Source organism: Haliaeetus albicilla, chromosome 7 (genome assembly GCF_947461875.1).
Source record: "Haliaeetus albicilla chromosome 7, bHalAlb1.1, whole genome shotgun sequence".
Taxonomy (NCBI): Eukaryota; Metazoa; Chordata; class Aves; order Accipitriformes; family Accipitridae; genus Haliaeetus; species Haliaeetus albicilla.
In genome coordinates, this window is record NC_091489.1 from 39,940,352 (window position 1) to 39,961,153 (window position 20,802).

General features: G+C 46.5%; 2 protein-coding genes across 4 annotated transcripts; one reads left to right on the forward strand and one right to left on the reverse strand.

Moving 5' to 3' along the window:
- Nucleotides 1–8: 8 nt before the first annotated feature.
- Nucleotides 9–14,066, forward strand: ZW10 (zw10 kinetochore protein). Its single transcript, XM_009923237.2, has 15 exons — nucleotides 9–520; nucleotides 1,374–1,475; nucleotides 1,663–1,740; nucleotides 1,865–2,024; nucleotides 2,990–3,139; nucleotides 3,827–4,018; nucleotides 4,682–4,845; nucleotides 5,638–5,820; nucleotides 6,308–6,546; nucleotides 7,529–7,600; nucleotides 8,326–8,495; nucleotides 9,119–9,249; nucleotides 9,748–9,879; nucleotides 10,927–11,129; nucleotides 12,123–14,066. The coding sequence occupies exons 1-15, from the start codon at nucleotides 65–67 to the stop codon at nucleotides 12,241–12,243; spliced, it is 2,553 nt and encodes an 850-aa protein (XP_009921539.2). The 5' UTR covers nucleotides 9–64; the 3' UTR covers nucleotides 12,244–14,066.
- Nucleotides 11,125–18,915, reverse strand: TMPRSS5 (transmembrane serine protease 5). Of its 3 annotated transcripts, none has more exons than XM_069787948.1 (13): nucleotides 18,801–18,915; nucleotides 18,546–18,672; nucleotides 18,217–18,324; nucleotides 17,771–17,893; nucleotides 17,162–17,297; nucleotides 16,715–16,828; nucleotides 16,470–16,513; nucleotides 16,156–16,318; nucleotides 15,866–16,044; nucleotides 15,391–15,489; nucleotides 14,961–15,103; nucleotides 14,412–14,564; nucleotides 11,125–11,229 (listed from the first exon to the last, which is right to left on the reverse strand). In XM_069787948.1, exons 1-13 carry the CDS (start codon nucleotides 18,801–18,803, stop codon nucleotides 11,158–11,160), a joined length of 1,464 nt encoding a protein of 487 aa, XP_069644049.1. In that variant the 5' UTR covers nucleotides 18,804–18,915; the 3' UTR covers nucleotides 11,125–11,157. The 3 variants fall into 3 exon arrangements, with proteins under 3 accessions (XP_069644049.1, XP_069644052.1, XP_069644050.1); XM_069787949.1 differs by lacking the exon at nucleotides 11,125–11,229 and adding an exon at nucleotides 13,961–14,206; XM_069787951.1 differs by lacking the exon at nucleotides 18,801–18,915 and having other exon boundaries at nucleotides 17,771–17,946; nucleotides 18,546–18,559.
- Between the last annotated feature and the right edge of the window lie 1,887 nt (nucleotides 18,916–20,802).

Sequence of the window (20,802 nt, forward strand, 5' to 3'; positions counted from 1 at the left end):
GGCGTCCCGCGGCGGCGCTGTCCCGTGGTGCCGCGCGGCCGCAGGCGGGTGCGGGAGCGGAGCCATGGCGGCGCCGGCGGGCTCTCTGGTGGCGGCCGTGCTGGCGCACTCGGGCCGCCTCGACAAGGAGGACCTGGGCACCCGCATCGGGCGGCTCTCCCGCCGCGTGGAGGAGCTGAAGGCAGGGCCGGGAACGGGGCAGGACACACACACACGCGCGCGCGCGAGCGGAGCTTTGGGGAGGGCCGGGGGCGCTGATCTCCGGCCGGTCTGTGCTGGGGTCTCCGGCCGACCGTGGTGGCCTGAGCCCGGGAAGGGTCTCTTGCCGCTGCCCGGGAAGGTCCACCCGATGAACGGCGGTGTCCTGATGCTCCTTCTTTTTCAGGGTGAAGTCTGCAACATGATTAACAAGAAGTATAACGAGTTCCTGCCCAGCATGCAGAGCGCCGAGGACCTGGTGTCGCAGCTGGAGGGGCTGTCGAGCAACATCGACCTGCTGAAAGCGGGGATCGAGAACGAGGTGACAGCCTGCCCTGCCTCGGCGGCCCTCGCCCATTCCACTCGGTTTCAGCCCAGAGCTCTAGGGCCGTCCCCATCTTGGGGCGTTGCGAGGGGACCGGTGGAGGAGGACTCCTCCTGACTAAGAACCCTGGGTGATATCACCCCTAAAAAATGCCTTTACGTGACACGTGTTGCAGAGGTGTATGTCACGTCGGCGATGTAAGTAAAGAGCTGTCATTAAGGGATTGGCTGTGATTTGCTCTCTGTTGTAGAGTTGAAAAGCGTGTCACACATCTATCCTCTGGAAAGAGGGAAGGATCAGCCTTGTATAGGGCAGTAAGGTGTGACACAGCAATGGGCCAGCTGAGCGCTGATCCCACAGTGATTTCAGGCAGAATGGGAACCTAAACCATTGCTGTGCGCATTCACTGAAGTCTTTAAGGAGAATGGGAGCAGTTCCTGCAGGCTGGATTGCAGACCCACTCTGGTTTTTGCCTCTGGTTTTCCAACATCTGGGGTTCTGTAGCAGTGTTAACTGGGAATTAACTTTTGGTGCTGTTCAAGCATTCTTGCATTTTAAATGGCTGTGTAAAAGTAACACTGAAGTCCTTTTGACTGTGTTTTGAGACTGTTTCCTTACGGTGCCTTTAAAAAACCTGTAACATATTAAAAGAGAAACCTGTTTACAAGTGTTTCCAATGCTTATAAGGATCTTCCTAGCAAGGAGCAAATTAGACGGAGCCTTTTTCCTCCTCACCAAATTATTCTAGTAACAGAAATAATTTAAATCTTGTATTGTTATCACTTTTAAGGCGAAATGTGTCTGGTAACATTTGCTTGCTGTAAATGAACCGAGAAGTTTGTTATTTTAGGTTCAGCAAGATCTAAACATCGCTGTTGCCGAATTCACTGAATTGAAGCAGCAGTTGGAGCGAGACACACTGGTTCTGAGTATTCTGAAAAAGCTACAGGAGGTGAGGAGAGGAGGTGGGAGCAGCTTAAAATCATTAAGCAGTAGTCATCATCTCTGCTCCTCAGTCTATGGCATTGTTCTGGACTTCTCTTTTGAATAACTGTCTGTAGCTCCCCTGTCTCTAGCCACATTGTTTAAAAAATTGTATTCTAATAGCAGATACACAGTGACATATGAATCTGTTGCAGTTTGATACAGCTATTAAAGAGTACAATATTGCATTGCTGGAAAAGAAGTATGTTGCAGCAGCTCAGCAGCTGGAAAAGGTAATAGTGACTTCTTAAGTATATGACACTATTGTTCATATATACTTTCAATGAATTTTACAAGATGCTTTTCATTAGCAGCGGCAACAGTTACCCATGTTTTGTGTTTGATCTTTACCACCAGGCACGATGCAGCCTGAAAATGCTGGAATCCCGCAAGGGCTTCGAGCTGAAGATCCTGAAAGCACTAGGCACAGAGCTCACAGTGCAGACACAGAACATGCTCTATCATCTAGGAGAAGAATGGCAGAAATTGGCAGTATGGAAGCTTCCTCCTTCGAAAGGTAATCACAATTCTAGTTTGTTTCACTATTTTTGCTTTACTATTTGAAGTGTGCACTTTTAAGTGCACTTGAAAGCACCTACGAAATAGGAAATATAGTAATACTGTTGAACTACAGTTGGTTTAAGGAGCTCTTTCTGCCATTTGCGTAACCTAATGAACAGGAGTGATGATGAGTGGCAGTGTTCTCTGGATGTCACTCCACTCATGGAGTATTTAGGGGCTACCACAAGCAATCTGATGTAGTCAGTAGATTTTCAACAGAGTTTTGAAGGTTCATCTTAGGAAAATGTTGAAGCAGAGATCAAAACAGTTACCAGCCTCTGAGTAATTTTTTAGCCTGGTGAAGTATCAGAAAAGAGATGCTCTCTTACAAAGCTTCTGCTCCTGAGGAAATCAGCTGGGCCAAAAATTTCAGGTTGCTTATTACTGAATACCTGATTCGGCATAGCAGCTGGAAGAGTTCTCTGAAATTTTTGTTCAGCCTGAACATGTTTCGCCACTAGGCTAGTTTTAAGGATACTTTTACCTTCTCCAGTAGGTTTTCAGGTTGACACTTTTGTCGCAGGCAGCTAATTGCAAGAACTGCTCACGAGTCTGTATGTTGCTGTCTTCACTGAAACACAGACTTTTCCTTTGGAAAAGAAAAAACCCTTTTCCTTTGGACTTGAAATGGGGAGAAAAGGGAAAGGAAAGCAATTGTCACTAAATGCCATTCAATTGCAAGGTGACTGAAATGAGAATTCCGGATCATTGTAAGAGACTGATTCGCATTCCATTGTCCTGCACTGTAACACAAGGAACTCTGTACCCTCTTCTGACGCTCTTGTACAAGAACTGTGTTTTGTGGAAATGGGGAGAAGTAGAATATTGCTTTAGCTGCCACCTGAGGAGTGCAGTAGCTTCTCAGATCTGCTATATCTCAGACTGCACTCTGACAGCAAGATGGTTTTTCTTTTTCTTTAGAAAGCAGCAGCCTGGAGTCAGTGATGCATTCAGAATTGCACTTACGCACAGTGCCGTCAAAAGAAGAGGAGATTGCTGGCCCACCTGTTGCTTCTGTGCTGCAGGCATTTGCTGTCCTAGGAGAACTGCACACCAAGCTTAAAATTTTTGGTAAGACAAACTGTGTATCCATATAAACATAGCTATAGTAGCCTGAGTGGATAGGAGTTCAGACTTGTAAGATGGATATTGAGATCCAGTTCACTTCAGCAGTATGCTGGAGGACTTCTTTCTCTCTTGGCTTGTGTTTCCCACTGAGCCTGAGGTGGATGCTCTGGTTCTTATTAGTAGGAAATGATCCTTTATTTATCCAGAATTATTTATCCTTTCTTGTCAATTTAATTTAGTATACTGTTTTGATCTGTGGCTATGTGGTTTCATGGTCTGATGTTTAAAGAGTTTTTCCAGTTACAGCCTCCTCATCTACCAAGAACAAGACTGTTGGTTTCAGGCAGCCTCTGGGCTTCAGCATTCTCAGGTGTTGGTAAAATAAATCAGGAAGTATAGCAGATACTAAGACAGGGTTTCATGCTTTCAGCTGTTTAAACTGTTTTTCATTTTACATGAAATACGCTGCTCTTTGTTAGGCCTCTGTATGTGTTTTACATGAGTAAAATGGTCTTTAGGGAAACCAAACCCAGCGTTTTACCTCATTAGCTGTTCCCTGATACAGCTCATCAAGAGAGTGTTTCTTCTGCTTCATGCAAAGGGTCTCTGCTTCCAAAATTAGTTATGATTGAGCCTCGCTGGAGCAAACTGCCTCCTGCTGTTGGAAAACACCTTTTTTTCATTTTTCAGGCCAGTTGTTGCTGAAATACATCCTCAAGCCACTGATTTCATACCCGTGTCTTCAACCACTCACAGAGGAACAGTCAGATGTGTTCATCCTACGTTTTAAATCCGAGGAGCCTAACTTGGATCATTCCTCTCCTATGGAGGTTTTTGACAAGATCAAGCTTATTTTTGAAGTTCTCCACAAATATCTGCTGAGTAGGTAGTTTCTCCCTTTTGGAATTAGACTGATCTGTACCTTGTTCATGTAATTGGAGCGGAAGCTTTCTCAAATATCTGGTTGTTAAGCAGTATTGAATTATATGTAAGGTCTAAGCAGCTTTTAATGTTAACTTGCTACGCTGCGCTTGGACAGCTTGGCACCTTGTCAAACTGGATGTAGCGGTGACCCAGCATTCACAGTGCTGGGAAAAAGAAGAAGGAAAGTATTTTGGCTCAAAGAGATCAAGGAATTAATTTTTTGATAAATGTTCTTTCTTGTGAACCAGTCACTGCATTGAAGATCTTTGCGTGCCACAGGTCTAAAAGGTGGAAGTCACAATGCAATCCAGGGAATTCCCTCGGTCAGGCTAGTCACATGCAGGATCTTCCGTTGGCTAGAAACTGGCCTGGGCTTTTCTAGCATTTCATGAAATAAACATGCTGGGAAAGCAGGCTCAGTTTACACATAAATTTAGTTGTCATTTTGTTAGGGGGGGTGATTCCACAGGCCTAGCACAGGCCTTGATAAGAATACCTCCATTATGAGACTATGGAACAGTTGATAGATGCTGTTCTGACAGGAAGGACTGAATGAACTGGTGAAGGGTCTGGTCCAGGAAGCAGGTGTATTAAAATTCATTTCTGTTCTCTTGAATTCAGATGTGCCTCTTGAGCAGCCTGCAGAAGATAGAAAGAATGGCAGAGTTACACTTGCAGAACTGCTAGGTGATGCAATATGGGAGGAGTTATCGGACTGCCTCATTCAGAACTGTCTAGTGAATTCAATCCCAACCAATAGCAGCAAACTAGAGCAGTATGTAGAGGTAGGTCTCAAAAATCTTTCAGATCCATGTGGTGGAAATGCTAGATGGCCAGCTTGAACAAAAAGCTGTATTTTGCTAATCTAGAATTGCGTATTTCTTTTTCCACAGTTAAGCTGTGGGTTGCGTTTCCTGTCATGTAAGTGTGTAAGGTCTCTGATCTGTGGAACTGGGGCCATATTTAGCTAAGACGTGAGGACTTTTAGACTGTGCAATGTAAGGTACTTGTCTGAGTCTCTGTGAGAGACTGAAGATGATGATGTGGCAGTGCTGCTTGCCAAACTGGCTTCCTGAGGACTGACCGCTCTGTTTGTCTTTGTATTTTTTGTTAATGATCACAGGGGTTTCTTGCATAGGCCACAAAAATTTTTTAAAAACTACATACATGAAACAGAACTTCTTGCTAGTGAAGAATGCCAAAAGCTTCTTTTCCTGGAGAGGGGGCTGTTTCAAACAGAAGCAGTCATAGGATAAACCTCCCAGTCCCTTTCCCCCAGGTAGTCCAGTGTAATGAAATTTGATCATCTTGCTCCTCTGGTTTTTGAATTAGGTTGCCAGCAGGGTCAGAGGGGAGAGACCTGCAGTTCAAACACTGTATTATTGTGCGATCATAGCCCCCAGCTGAGCCAGTTTTTTCCAGAAGATTGCTGAAAAGCTGTTGGATGGTTAGTGCCCTCTAAAATCTAGTTCAATTCTTTGCTTTCAGCTGAGTGGAAGAGTTTATACCCAACTTTAATCATGTTCTTTGATTTTAGGAAGCTATGTTAATCTAGAATATGTGTCTGCTCTTCTCAGGTGATTAAATCCACAGAGGAGTTTGAAAAAGCCTTGAAGGACATGCAGTTTTTGAAAGGAGACACGACTGATTTACTGAAATACGCCCGTAATGTCAATTCCCACTTTGCTAACAAGAAGTGCCAGGATGTGATTGTGGCAGCCAGAAACCTGATGACTTCAGAAATACATAATACTGTGAAGGTGACTATTGATGCAATACACTGTTCTTCTGTGTGGAAAAGTAGCTTAGCTGTTGAAGAAAGCTTGTCTAGAACAGTCAAGTCCTTTTTTTTGTGGAGCACTGAATGCTCTTGATTATTTGGGGATCTTGGCAAGCAACAGTTTCAAAACCTTTTTCAGTAGTGCTCAAGAGGGTTATTTCGCTAACAAAATGTTTCTTAAAATACTTGAAGTTTGATTGCATGGGCTTTTCTGGCTAGTGTCATAAGCATAAGAAAAATTAGAGGATTACTTACAGACTTGCTTCTAGGCATGCAACACCAGATAGACTGTTTCATGGTCTGCTGTGTTGTTCATAAGCCAGGAGACTTCCAGCAGTCTTAGGGGACTTCTGCAGCCTCATGTTGGTCTTGAGTCTTAAATCTGTCATTCAGTGTTTTGTAGTCTTGCACTGTTTCCTTTCTGTGGGCTCCAAATTAAATTACACCTCTTTCTTGTTTTCCTGTAGATCACACCTGATTCCTCTGTAGCCCTACCAAGGCTTCCCAATCCTGGGGCAGGAGATCACTTAAAAATGCAAAAAACTTCTAAACTTCTGCATAACAACATGGTGAATTTGGAGAATGAGACTAAACTGAGCCAGTACACGTTTTCTCTGCCCACGTGCCGCATCAGTTCCTCAGTGGAGAAACTGATGGAGCTGGCTTATCAGACGCTGTTGGAGGCTACAGCCAGCACAGATCAGTGGTAGGAATTATATATCAGCAGGTAACTCTTGGGTGTCAGATACTTATTGCCTTTGGCCATACCAAGCATCTGTTAATAGATTAAAAACTAAAAGAACAGAAGATACTTAGAATTGATCGTGAAGGTCACTCTCTGTTTTGGCTGGAGAATGCATCCCTGCGTTTGTGCAGTAGACTGGTACAGCAGAAACAGCTGCAGACTATGTTCCCTGCAATACTCAGGTTAAGCAGCCTTTCGGACTTAAGTTTTCAGGGAACGTTAAGGTACACTTTATTGTATTTTAGCTATTAAAGCAGTGAAAACATTGTAGACTCCCTCGTGTGCACAACGTAGTTCATGACTTCAGTCTTTTAGCTGGGAGACACACTACTGCAGTGTTTCCCTCAATGTTTTATCATACGTTAGCTGTCAGGTGTTCAGAAAAATCAAAACCATCTCTTTTTTTCGAAACAAATGATAAGTGATGGCACCCATTCCGAGAAGAGTTCTTGCATTCTTTCTGCTGGGTGAAAGCAAAGAACTCCAGCTCTGCATCTGGCAGGGCTCTTCAGTGAAAATAAACATTTTGAGGAACCACATACAGTCTGCTTTAAAAACTGGAGACCACAACCCTGAAGGAGGAGAGTTGCCTAGGTACTGAATGCCCTTCAGTGTACCGTGGCAGAGAGAGGGCCGACTATTTGTGCACACCTGGTGGGGGAGGGACACTGTCCCCTTTGTTCCTGGGGTTTCATATATCCCCCTTCTGACATATGGTCTGAAGCTTGTCTTTTCCATACTGAACTTACAAGGTCATAACAGCCTTTGTGAATTTTCCAGAATGTTGCCTTTGTTGACATCACTGTAATTGATCCTGACGATCTATTCTTTGTGCCAGTACTTCACTACTAATAAAACCTTATTTTGGAGAAGGTTGAGGGTCACTTATGAACGAGATGTTAATTCCACTGACAAACTAACATGAACCTTGTTTTCCTTGTAGCTGTATACAGCTCTTCTACTCGGTACGGAATATATTCCAGCTGTTCTATGATGTAGTGCCAACATACCACAAGTAAGTGCACGTGTGTGTATTACTTAGGGCCTATTTTGGAGAGAGAACGATGCTATTGGAAGAGCCCCACTTGTCCCCAGGTTGTCCACCACAGCCAGAGATTACTAAGAGCTTCCTCCAGCAGCAAAAAGCTAGTACTCTTAATCTGTTGTTAAGTCATACCTGCTGCAAAAGAGGTGCTTGAGAGTTTCTGAGTTGGTAGTCTTACAACCAAGGAGATAGTTGCAGTTCTTAGAACAGTTGTGTTTGAATCCAGCCATGTACCTTTGACCCCACGTCTGATGCAGAGATTTTTCATTATGTTTTTCCTGTAAAAAAGAGAAGCAATGAAGATGGAAAGTATACAATTTTGATCAGAGAACACTGGGGTATTACTCAAAAGGACTTTCTCTTTTCCTCACCGTAACATTGCTATAACAAAGTATCTTCCTGTTTGAAAGTCCACTCTTAGAAACAATGTGGATATAACACAGGGTTCCTATGCCAAAGCGCCATTTCACTAGCCATGAACTCCTTTCCTGTAAGTTCTTGTGGATGTGACGGGAGGTTAAATGCTTTTGTTCCGACTGATCTCTTTATCAGGCATTACCCACAGTTAGTTACTTGCAACATTTGTCTGAGACAGACTGTGAGTTTCTCTAGGATTGGCGTGACCTTTTTGTTTTAACAGAGACAGGTCTAAAGAAATACATTTCTTCCTTTTCTCTTCTTCCTTCCTGGGACAGGGAGAACCTTCAGAAATTACCCCAGCTGGCAGCCCTTCACCACAACAACTGCATGTATATTGCTCACCACTTGCTCACCCTGGGACACCAGTTCCGATACCGCCTGACTAACATCCTGTGCGACGGAGCAGCTACTTTTGTAGATCTGGTACCTGGTTTTAGGAGACTTGGTAATTTTACCTTTCAGTATTAAAATACATTGATGGATGACATGGTAATTAGTCCTGGCAGTTGAGGCTGAATGATTTAACGTAAGTGTGGCTACTGACTCAAGCAGTGGATTGTTAAGAGTTTTGGACAAGTAGCAAGGACGTTTTCTAGATTGGGAAGTCTGACAGAGCGTTATGACTCTAAGCAAGATAGCTGTTTAAGGCTTGACTCTTTGAAACGCAACTCTTCTTGTCCAGCACATAGTTCTAAGAATAGTTCATTATCCAGCGAGATGTTGTGGCAGTTAGACATTTTTGGAATCATCTCCTCAGTCCTTTGATACTTTCTTTAGCTTATTCTATGGAAATAAATTCTGAAATAAATTTGTAGGAGCCTGTCATCCATACTTAATTCTGCTACTCAGCTCTTTCGAAAGCGTTGTAGCAATGCAAGACACACAAGAGCTTACTGTGTATGTGGCTGGGCCTGGTTAAATTTGCTCTATGAGGCTGTTTAGAAACTGGAAATTCCTTTAAAAAAACATTATAGCAAGTTCATTATTCAGCACTTATGGTCTCTAAATTGGCAGAGCAGATTCAGTAATTGCTTAATTGCTTCTCTCTGCTTGTTTTTGCTCTTAAAGGGATGGAGTGTTTTCTGGCCCAGATGCGGGTACAGAAAGGAGAAATCTTGGAGAGGCTCTCAAGTGCCAGGAATTTTTCTAATATGGATGATGAGGAAAATTACTGTGCAGCAAACAAAGCAATAAGGCAGGTAAGCAAGACAATCAAAGCCAAATATCCCGTTGTCTGTAGATGTTGTCCTTGGGAAGGTACAGTACGTAATCTCAGTCCTGAGAACTGTGCAGTATTTCAGCGGAGTGGAACTTTTCAAAACAACAATTTTCTGGCATGATTTTTTTTTTTCTCTGGGCTGTGTCTGTTTGTAAAATTGAAACATGCTGAGTTCAGTTCCTCTTGCTCCAAGTTGAAATGAAAAGGTTCTTAATTTTGAACTTTTGTTTGTAGTACATTTATAATGTTTTTCATTTTTCAAGGAAAAGATCTGTCACGCTTTTGATGAGCCTTAATGCAAACTGAAAATGTTGCATTTTCTCCCAGGAATATCTGCTCTAGGCAGTAGCAGGATACTTCATTACCTTTTGCTTCTTTCAAACTGGCTTCTGACCATAAGTAGTCACCTTATCATTTCGTGCCTCTCTTAACGTTCTTTTTGATAACTTGTAGATAACACATAGCTGTTATCTTCCAGGTATTGCATCAGTTGAAAAGACTGGGGAAAGTCTGGCAAGATGTCCTTCCAGTGAATGTATACTGCAAGGCTATGGGGACTTTACTGAACACAGCTCTCACAGAGATTGTCACTAGGATTGCTGCCCTAGAGGTAACTGTGTGAGATGGATATGCCAGGCACAGGGTGGTGTGAACAGTGAGCATTTGTGATCTCTAGAAGTTCTTTCCAAGATCAGGTTTCAGGGGAACAGTTACCTTTCACAGAAATTATAATTGTGGTCCTGTCTATGAGAAATGTTCAAGATACCAATAACCCACACATCCAATTGAGACCAAATATACTCTTACAGTGATTCCATGACTCTGTAGTCAAGGGGAGAGCCAGGGAAGTGGCTATGATTTCATCTTAATTTGGATTTAGGCATGTCACTCCTACTATAAACATTTCTATGAATTGATCTCTTTCTCTTTGTTCAGGGCACAGGAGTCAACTGTTGTCCCAAACTCCATCTATTCTGATACATTTTCAATCTGTGCATCTCTAATGAACCTCTCTATCCTATCTAAGGACTAGATGCTGAACTACCTGTGGCATTTCAAACTGAAATTCTTATCTGTTTAAATCTCCATTTGACTCCCAGACTGTGTTTAAGTGATTGTCAGGTTACCTTGGGTCAAGTACAACTATGCTATTACATTTCCTAATTAAAATATGTTTTCACAGCAAGTGACAGAAACACATTAGTGCATCTGTTCTAGTTGTAGGCTACATCCAAAGAGCCTTCCCACTGTGCATTAGGCCAATAAGTCCTCTTTTCCCATAACAGCTAGTTTACAGGACACTTGCTCAGGCTGTGCCTGCCAAAAAGCTTGGCTTTTATCATTGGGCTGGCAGTGCCTGAGCAATTTCCTTGTAAACCATTCAGACCATCATAACACCTCTGCTTCGGAGGAAAAGGCTAGCTATTGCACTAAGATATGCTGTTTAGAAGCACAACCGTTGTTCTGAGGCAATCACTGAGAAATTGCTGAAATAGCGATTCATGAAATAAGTTATATTAGCATGAGAATGTTTGACGTGATCTAAACCACTGCTTTCATCTTCACACACACAGCCACCTTTTTTTCGTTTCACTTGCTGCTTGGCACTCCAAAAATATATCTAACTGCTCCCCTATTAACATTTGTTAAATTCTAGGACATCTCTGCAGAAGATGCAGATAGGTTGTACTCCCTCTGTAGGACCATGGTGGAGGAAGGACCCCAAGTTTTCACCCCACTACCTGAAGATGACAAAAATAAGAAATACCAGGAGGAAGTTCCAGTCTATGTGCAGAAATGGATGACATTCAAAGAGCTGATGATCATCTTGCAAGCCAACCTCCAAGAAATAGTAGATCAGTAGGTGTCTCCCTTTCTTCCTTTTCAGTTAGTTCTTCACCCCAATAACATGGAACTGGGAAGCAGTCTGACATTGGCAGGGCGCTACACTCGGGGGACTCTGTTCAGATGAAAGGCAATCACCATTAATAAGGATCAGATAACTGCTCCTGGGGCTGTGTGTTTATAGTCCATTTCAAGCTTGCTCATATATTCAGCTACCTCCTACAAAGAAAAAGGCTATGGTAAAAAAACCAAGTGCCATGGGAGAGCCAGCCACAGAGTGATTGTACATACCCCTTGGCTTCTCTAAGTTCAGAAGTATTTCATGGTAAGCAGCCTGGCATTTTGCCAGGCTCCTGCAATCATTCCACATGATTGGCCCTACCTTCTAGATGCTGTTTCTTGCTTCTTTTAACTTGCAAGGGGGATTCATCTGAATTATACATGAGGATTTGCATAATTACTTCTATTACTTTAGTTGGCATGAGTTGTCAGAAGCTAGACATTCCCTGTTCACAGCTGCCTCACACATACATCTGAATGGCAAGAAAACATACTGTCCCCAACAGGCTAAACTGAAAATGTACCAGCCACAGAGAAAGCACATAGGGAAGGCAGTTCCTTTTCTGTGCCCTGCTCATTGCTGCTGTTGCACATTGTTGGTGTTAGACACTAAAAGTTCCCAACTCTACTTCCACCTGGGCATAAACCACGTTGTTTGTGGTTTTTTTCTCCTGTTGTTTGGGAGGTGAATGGGGATTTTGCAGACAAGCTTTGGGCTTATTTTGGAGAAGGAAAAGGTGCAGTTTGTAATGAGTGCAAAAATTACCTCACAACCTGTGGCTTTATACACCTAGCTAAACAATTCTGGACTCAAGTTGCATACAGCTAATAGGCTGCTAACTGGGTTTGTTTTGCCTTCAGACTTACTACCATAACAAGTGCTCAGAAGGCTTGTTTTAACATGACATTTTTGTGCAGTTTGGTTAAAGATATTTCTTTCCCACACAGGTGGGCGGATGGGAAGGGGCCTCTTGCAGCTGAATTCTCCGCAGCTGAAGTGAAGAGTCTGATCCGAGCCTTGTTCCAGAACACAGAAAGGAGAGCAGCAGCACTGGCCAAAATTAAGTAACTCTGTTCGCTCCCTACATGTTACATATTCTGACAAAGAAAGAGCAAACTGAGTCTTTCAAATATTTTTTGGATTGGACCCTTCTTATTTGTACTGGTATAAAAAAAGCTTAGCATTAGGTAAGTGCTTCCTGGAGGCTTGACTGAGGGAGAAGAAACATTCCTAGCTCAATGTTTGTAGGGCAAAGAGAATGGCTCTGTGAGTCTGGGACCAGAAAAATCAAAGGTGGGTAACACATGGACACTAACTGCTTGTGCTCCACCTGCCAGGCAGACAGAGTTTGGGCTTAAAAATTCAACCTCTTGCCATGCTCCCCAAAGGTGTTCTGCCCAGATCCAAGTTTTCCTTCATGAGCTGGTGCATGTACTGTCCTGGTGAAGAAGAGATGCTTTTTGTCATGTTTGCTCATTTCCATTCTCTAGGATTTCATCTTCCTGTTAAGCCCAGCATAGGGGAATAAATCACATCTTGTATCCAACATCTCTTTGTGAGAACAGGCACCGCTGTCAGATGGGCCTCTCATACAAGGTGCTGTATAATGTCATCTCAAGCTTGCTTGCTTAAGGGTGTTGTAGAGGGATTCTTATTTTTCAATAGTCAGTCTTACCTATGCAGTTTTACACTGGGGCCATGTAGCCCCTTTGTGTCTTACCTCTTCTGTCCCTGCAAATTACATAGGAAACCCACAAACTTTGATAGCTTTTGATACCCTCTGAAGAATGCTGAAGTGCCAAACTTTGCTCTTTATCACCTCAGGTTTCCCTGAAGAGCAGACCTCAAGAGTGAAAATTTAGGAGGGGTGGGGGGAGAAGAGATCCTGTTCTGAGTGAACTGTTTATCAAGTCACCGAGTTTTGCACAAGTAGTAAAATTCCTCATGGCTTTATTTCTCATGGAAAATATCTTAAAACTGACTTAGAATTTTTCAATCTCACTTTACCAACTCTAGACACCAGTTCAGCTCCTTCCTTTACCTTTTTGCTATGTGTAAACTAGGTAGGTCTGGCACCTGTTGTCTTTCTGGTAGTAAATTTTCTGTCCTTAAAGAATAATGAGAGAAATGTAAATGAATATAAAAAAGGAATGAAGTGTGCACTCATAGCATTATATTTTAAGTTACAAAAGGCTATGTTTGAGACTTTGAGAAATGTACATTTCTTTTAATTGAAAAGCTCACCAAGAGCATTCATTAAAACATAGCCCAGAGGCCAAGATGTGCGAGTTGCTGCACACATGGAACAAAGTAGTTTCTAGCATGTAGTGCTTACAAAAGTTTCGATCACAGAGCTTAATGTTTTAATCTGTTATCTACTGTTGTATCTTCTTAATTTGCATTTTTGTCCAACTTCTGTTCACATTTCCAAGCATTTGTGCAGGGCTTGAATCACAGCTAGCTTTCACGTTGCACCTAAGCCATTGCAGAACTGAATGGCCATTCTGCCTGCTGGGTCAGCCAAGCATAGCCATGGCAGGTGGTGAGAAGACCCTTCTATTTCTGGCTTTAACTGGCGTAGGGAGGGGGCACATGCAGTCAAATTGGCCATTAGGCTGAGTCCAGCACATAGGAATACAGCAAGGAAGGGAGATACTGAAGCAAAATCCAACTGCTGCTTAAAACTGTAGCTTTTTCTTTTCTTCCCCTCCAAGTAATTTATCTGAAGGCTGGGAGTGTTCCCATAACACTTGCAGCTTGTGGGATCCCCTGCCCCTTTACACACAGCAATCCAAAAAACCACATATTTTGAAAAACACCACTTAGCCCTTATGGATTGTTCACAGAAATGCAATTTGCTATTTTCTTTAATAAACTATTTATACCAAGCATGTTTTCTAGTGTTGTCTGGGGATTCTGTTACAGTTACAGTAACACAACATGAATTAGTCCTGGACCATTCTCCACTTACTATGTGGAGAACGCAAAGTGTTGCTCTGTGAAGTCTCTCCTTGCCTTATTTCTAGTAGATCTAGTCAAAAAAAAAAAAAAAAAAGAAAGAAAACAAAAAAGGAATCAGTACCATAGAAGAGGTTGTCCCAGAGGTTCATGTGTCAAGGGTGAGCATAGGGTAGTGAAGGAAAGAGTTAAAATAGGATGCTAGCATTGGGATTTGTCTATGCAACATGCATGGCTGTAGGTCAGGCTGAGCATATGCCTTGCTTGCTCCAGCTTACCTCAGTGATGTGATAAATCCATGGCAGAAGCTGAGCCACATTGGTATAAACCCCAGGGTGGTTGGGTTCAGCGCAGCCCTGGCCCCAGCTCACGATGCCTACTAAGCGCCACATGAATTCATCCTGACAAACCAGGGGTCCCCCGCTGTCACCCTGTAAGATGGAGCAAGGACTAAGGAAGCAGCTCTGCCCCACTGGCAGCTGGGATGTAGATCAGGCTGGCTTCTGCCACATAGCTTTGTTCCATTGGACACACAAGAAGCTGAAACGCAGGTACAAACAACAGCGTGTGCGTCCCTGCAAGGTTTCAATGTTCCTTCTATAAAGATAGCTAAATCTCAGCATGACATCGATGCACCAGGGCACCGCGGGCACCACACTGCAGTGCAAGATGCAAAGGGCCCAGCACTACCCTACACAGGCTGTTTACTGCAAGCTATTGCCACGAAACCCAGCATTTGCTAGAGCATAACAGGGACGTACAACATATCACTCCTTTCCATGCCTGCTATGCGCCCCTGGCATGCACCACTTGCTCCCTCCTGTTACCTGGCATGCATCTATTTTCCCACGCAGGTAGCCGGCACACAGCATCCTGGCAGTGAGCTTGCCTCCGTACATGCACGAACTATTGCATCTCTTGGTACTGATTAAGGGAACGAGTGCTTCCTTCAGTGTCTCAGTAACCTGTGCTGGGGAGGGAAAAAGAGAAGCCAAGAGGGAAACAAGATCTGCAAGGAGCAAGAGGGGAAGAGCAGGGCACTAGCTGGAGAAGTCAGAAGATGGGATTACTTTATAGGATTAAATACAGCCAGGCCCACACGAGCTGTGGATGTGGGGTGCAGAGCTGCTGGAGCATGGGTGGGATGAAGGCAGGAGGGGGCATTTGCAAGATCACATGGGGCATGGAAGGGGCTGGACATGGCCAGTGGGGACCCTCTGGTCAGTGCTGAGTGGCAGGGACAAGATGGGAGCTCACCTTGCTCTGGTCTGGTATAGCCCCAGCCAGAGACCCAACACTGCGTGCCCTGGAAGAGGTCCCACTGGGAGGGTGGCAGACACACAGCACGGATGGCATCTGGTAAGAAGGTGACAGGGGTAAGTGCCAGGCCAGCAGGGACAGCTTCATGCTGTGCTGAGCACAAGCAGCTGTGGAGCTACCAGCCTGCAGAGCCACTCAGCCTGGCACATTGATGTGAAAGGCTCTTGGGCCAGGTGCTCTGGGGACTTCAGCTCCCACAGCCACCTTTCCCAGTAATTCACAGCTCTGGCACAGTTCAAAAGACTGTGCTGCTGTGCATGCTGCCTCCCAGGTGCCAGGCTGGACATCCTTAAAGAGCTGCTCTGAAATGGCAGGTTCAAAAGAGGCCTAGTTTTGGCCAAGTCTTAATTGTGGGATAAGACAGACAACTCCACAGATGGGAGGACACAACAACATCATGACAGCATCTTACCTGAGAAATTCAGGGGGACTTGGAGCTTCATCAGGGCAATGTCGTAGTCGAGGCTACTGTCATTATAAAGCGGGTGGTGAATTATTTTCTTTACCGATACCCCGGCCTCATGCTTGATTGAGCCATGTGTGATAACGCCTGCGAAAACCAGCCAGGCAGAGGCTGGAAGCCACCTGTAACTGAGCAGAAATACAGCATGCCTCTTACTGTAGGGCAACAAGCACCAAGGCCCAGGATAGGAGCAGATACGCAGTACCTCCGAGGTGGGGCACGGGAGAGCCTGGGGGTACCTGTGCACGCAGTGAGCTGCCGTGATGATCCATTCACGTGCCAGCACAGAACCTCCGCAGTGGTGCTGGGAGCCATGGTACACACTGACCTGCCAGGGCCAGCGCCCCAGGGGCACGTCCATCCCCCCAACCACCCGCCCGGCACCAGGGCGCAGCCCGCATTCTGCAAGGCAGCCAGGGAGCAGGTGTTAGGCAGAGCTCCAGGTGCCAGACCCTCAGGCTGGAGGGTGATGGAAGTGGGTGGAGCAGGAGCAAAGAAACTGCTAGATCCGGGCGGAGATCTTGGGGACATGGGAGAGGAGAGAGGCACTCACCTGAGCATTTCAGAGCCACAATTTGACCCGATTCACAGCTGCTCCTGCACAGGAATAAGCCTCTGATCAGCATACATGTGAGCCAAAACCCCTGGGGCACTGAGGAACTCCAGGGCAGCTGCAGCAGTCACCAAAGGGCTGCTTACTGCACAAAACCAGGACAGTTTTCTACGTTCTCAGGCCTGAAAAAAGGCCTGTGTTTCAGCCCCACCAGCAAACTCTACTTCCCCCAGAGCTGCCCTTACCTGACCTGCCACATGTCTTCCAGGCTACCTTCCTGCTGCAGTCTCACCCGAACGAACTCCTGTGTGTCATTCACCTTGACATCCATCACGTTCACTCCTTTCTGATGGGTCATTCTGCAGAAGCAACAACAAGTATTGTAGAGAGATGCTGGGGACCTGCTAGGGGATCAGGAATGTAACCCTGCCATGGGAACAATGGTGCACCGTCCTGCCGCTCTGGCAGCCAGGAATGAACCTCCTTGGCAGGAAGGATCTTCTGCAGCTCTTCTCACAGGTTCCCATGCCAGCCCAAGCCCTGCTTTCCACCCTGCATTTACCAGGGAGCTGTGCGATCTGGCACTGCTGCCTTGACAAACCTCCCAGCCTTCAAGCACCTGCTTTTGCCAAGATCATCCCCCTTGGAAAAGGACAAGTAGGGGTCAAAGTGGCTGCATCTGCCATGCCCACCTGAGATACCCGAGCTGCCGGCAGAGCACGGTGCCCAGGGAGAGACTCCAGCGCTCGTGGCATGCCAGGAGCCAGCCAGGATGGCCTTTCACCTGCACCTCCAGCAAGGAGTTAGCCACATTTATTCTGAAAGACACTAAAGCCATTCCACTAAAGACAACCTGCAAGTTCCCTTCCTTGCAGTGTTTCGTGCAGAGCCAGCACAGTGGATGGTCATGCACATCTAAAGCAAAAAAAAACCCAAAACAAAACCAAACCAAACCCCAGAAAAAGCCATTTGAAGCAATTAGAAACTATACATGAACCCATTTGCCTATTCTCAGTGCCTGCGTGGCAGCTCTGCTGAGTGATTACATGCAAAGGAGTCCTGCAAGAGTTGCCTTTGCTGTAGGATTGCTCCATGCAACAAAGCCGTAATGCTGGGGGATGCGGCAGCACTTAAAAGCAAAGTGAAACAACCACAAAACGCAGCTGAAAGAAGCTAGCAGATCAGCAGGAGATATTTATTATTAAAGAGCATCTTTTCTGTTCTTGATGGGCTTGGCAGGCTCTGTCCTGCACGCTGCTCCCCTCTCCCCTGCCTCTGTGGCAGCAAACCAAGATGCAAACCTCTATTGTGAGCCCTACGGACCACAGGGTCTTCCTCTTCACTGTCACTGCATGCTGGGACCGCACCTGGCTCCTGCAGCAGGGTGAAGCCCTGGTCTGGCTGAGGCTTCTTCAAGCGTTTCACTTCAGGAAACAGAGAAGAGGGTGGAGGTAGACTCATACAGCCCAGGCAGCATCTGAAGATGCACAACACTGGGAACCATCCTGCACTGCCCGCTGGAAGAGGTGATGAGCCTTTCCATGGGTACAGCGGCAGGTTGCTGCTGGGACAACAGCAACCAGCAGCAGAGCCCACACCAGCTGTGTTCCCCTGCCCCAGGCTGCACCTCACTGACCAGGGAGCTCCCATCACCACCACCTCTGCTGCTGGCACCCCAAACCCCCCCACCACTTTGGCAGCTGGGCTCTGCCCACAGCAGCAGGGCTGTCCCGGGGCAGACACTGACCTAGGAGCCATGCCCCAGCTGCTGTCCCCACCAGTAGCCCAGCAACCCCGAGCAGCAGGAACAGCCTCCTGATGGTGCAGAGAGTTTTGAGAGATGCATTAGCAGAATCTTTAAGAAACAGAGAGGGAGAGAGGATTAACATGGTCTTGTCTGTCTCACAGCACTATCATGCCCCTGGTGAAGTCCCTGGGTCCTTATACATGTTTCTAGGACTCACCTGATCCTTTCCCCACAATGCCAGAAGGAGGTGAGCTAAGGCCATGGATTCTGCAGGAGGTCAAGACTTGGAAGGCCACCCTGTTCCCAAAGCCCATAAATAGCTCACCCACCGTGTCCTGGGGAGGCCGGTGTCCTCCTTGCTTCCCTCCTTGGCTCTGCTGTCAGGCTCTTGCAGCTTTGCACAGCATCCTCAATGCAAGGCAGGCTGTCGGGAAACTGCTCGACTGAGGCTGGGCTCTAGAGAAAGAAGTGGAGTCCCAGGGAGCAAAGACTAGGTCTTGTGGAAGGGGACAAGCTTCAAGCAACGACACCGCTGCCCAGGCTGGCTGCTGCAGCAGGGGGCAAGGCGAGGAAGCCCTTCTCACCATGATAGCAAGGAGTGGGGCCAGCTTCTAGTTTGGGCTGCTGCTGAGCCACAGGCACCGAGCACACTGGTCTCCCATGAACCAGCTCAGGTTTCCCTCCGCATGCTCCCGGCATGATGCCGTGCATGCGCGCTGCACAGTGCCCATGCTGAAGGAACTCCTCATTTCAAGCCCCCCCCTCTCCTGCTGACAAGGCTCTTGCAGCGGGTGGGGGTGATTGCTCAGCAGCCCCCCTCCCACCCACCCCATCACCCTGCTCCCAGGAACGTGCTGCTCAAGCTGAGGAGCCCCAGGGGGAAGGATCCCATTCCTCCCCGGTGCCTCACCGAGCGAGATCAGCAGCTGTTGCATTACCTCAGCTCTCAAACCCACCTTTCCCCTCCCATTATTTTGCTTAGGAGCTGTATGAGAAACACCAAGTGCTGCTGAAGAGCAGCAGCAGTGCCCTGGTCATCAGTGTGAGGTGGGGGCTGCAGGCTGGCAGCCAGCCCTGCTGGTGGTGGGCTCCCAGGCATGGACAGACCTCCGTGTGGGCAGCAGGAAGGCTGCTGACCAACTGCTCTGTGTTAGCAGTTACATTCAGGGAGACAAGACCTTGGGGAACAAAGCATCCTAAGCTGGGAAAAGATCAGAAAAGGCAGCCTGCAGCTGTTCTTTATCACCCTCACATCCCAAGCCAAATGCCTGCCAGCTGTGATACGTAAAGGACAACTTTCCTGCCCATGTGCTGCATTAAGGATGTGCTGGCAAGGGTTGGTGGGCCCCTGTCACTCAGCAGGGCCCTCCCCACCCCATGTGCACAGAGACCTCCAGGGAAACAACGCCACCTCCCTGGGTGCTGGATTTTCCCTCTGGTCTTTTGGCTGTAGCACACAAAGATCAATAAAGGTCAAACAGCAGCTCTCAGTTCAGCTTCTGGTTTTCCATGTAATACCTTGCTGCTGAAAGATGCCTGGCTGGCAGCCTGCGGAAAGGGAAGACTTTCTAACCCATGCCTTAGGTACTGGCTGTCCCACATTGGGGCACGAGACGCTTTTCTTACCAATGCAGAGCTTTCACAGCAGAGGTGGAACAGAAATCACTTGTGCTGCTGCATCCACTCTTCTTCCTCGGACCCAGCAGTGGCTCCGCTGTAGTCACCACACCCAAGGTCGACAAGTGCTGCCAGTCCCCAGCTGGCACGCCACACTGGACAGGCAACCGGGCAGGGATGGTACCAGGATCGCCTTCATTGCATTGCTCAGGAAAGCGAGGGGAAAACCACGCTGAAGCTCTGGGAGGCCCCAGTTACAGACGAAATAGTCACAGCCTACAGCAGAGGTGGACGTAGATGCCCTAGCAGAGCTAACCCATTCTGCTGGAGGCAGACCCCGAGCTCAGAGCAGCAACAGGAGCTGCTGGCACAGAGCAGGGGAACACACAGCTTGCCTTGTGCATAAACCTGCCTCTTGCCTGCCTGGCACTAGATACCGTCCTGACTGTAGTCTGCTCCCAACCCCTGCGACTCACTGCTGAACAGAAACACTCTTAGACTTGTGGCCAAGTTTGTGAAAGCTGTCAAATTCCCAACACCCAAATACAAGTTCAGAAGTCGTTATGGAAGTTAGACCTGGGTGATGAGCTGCAGTCAGATCATCACCACCACCAGAGATTCCTGGTATGGCAGCAGCATCATCAAGTCCCTGCGAAGAGCCCCAGGTTACCAGTACACCACACTGCCTTGCCTGCACAGGCAGTTCACCGGCTGTGCTGTTTCTCTGGCTGACTCTACCCCATCCAGAAATACTAAGATGGCCTTCTCCAATTAAGTGAGTTAGAAGCCTAACTTCCCCTCTGGGAGACATGAGGCTGAGTACCAATTTCAGCATGTCTCAAAAACAAAAGGCAGCTGAAGCAGACTTCAACAGCTGTCTCATGAAAGAAAGACTTTTCTTATTTACATACTTCTCCATCCCCAAAAGATACAGCTGATGGCTTGTTGCTCAAAATATCAATGAATTTT

Bases quoted from the DNA above. Each gene is read 5' to 3' on its own strand.
- ZW10 (XM_009923237.2), top strand. From the start codon at position 65: ATGGCGGCGCCGGCGGGCTCTCTGGTGGCGGCCGTGCTGGCGCACTCG. The intron at 1,741-1,864 runs GTAATAGTGACT...CTTTACCACCAG, and splicing joins CAGCTCAGCAGCTGGAAAAG to GCACGATGCAGCCTGAAAAT. The intron at 11,130-12,122 runs GTAGGTGTCTCC...TTTCCCACACAG, and splicing joins CTCCAAGAAATAGTAGATCA to GTGGGCGGATGGGAAGGGGC.
- TMPRSS5 (XM_069787948.1), bottom strand. The intron at 17,894-18,216 runs GTCAGTGTCTGC...TGTTTCCTGAAG, and splicing joins AGCTGGGGCATGGCTCCTAG to TGAAACGCTTGAAGAAGCCT. The intron at 14,565-14,960 runs GTAACAGGAGGG...TCCATCTTACAG, and splicing joins GGAAAATAGATGCATGCCAG to GGTGACAGCGGGGGACCCCT.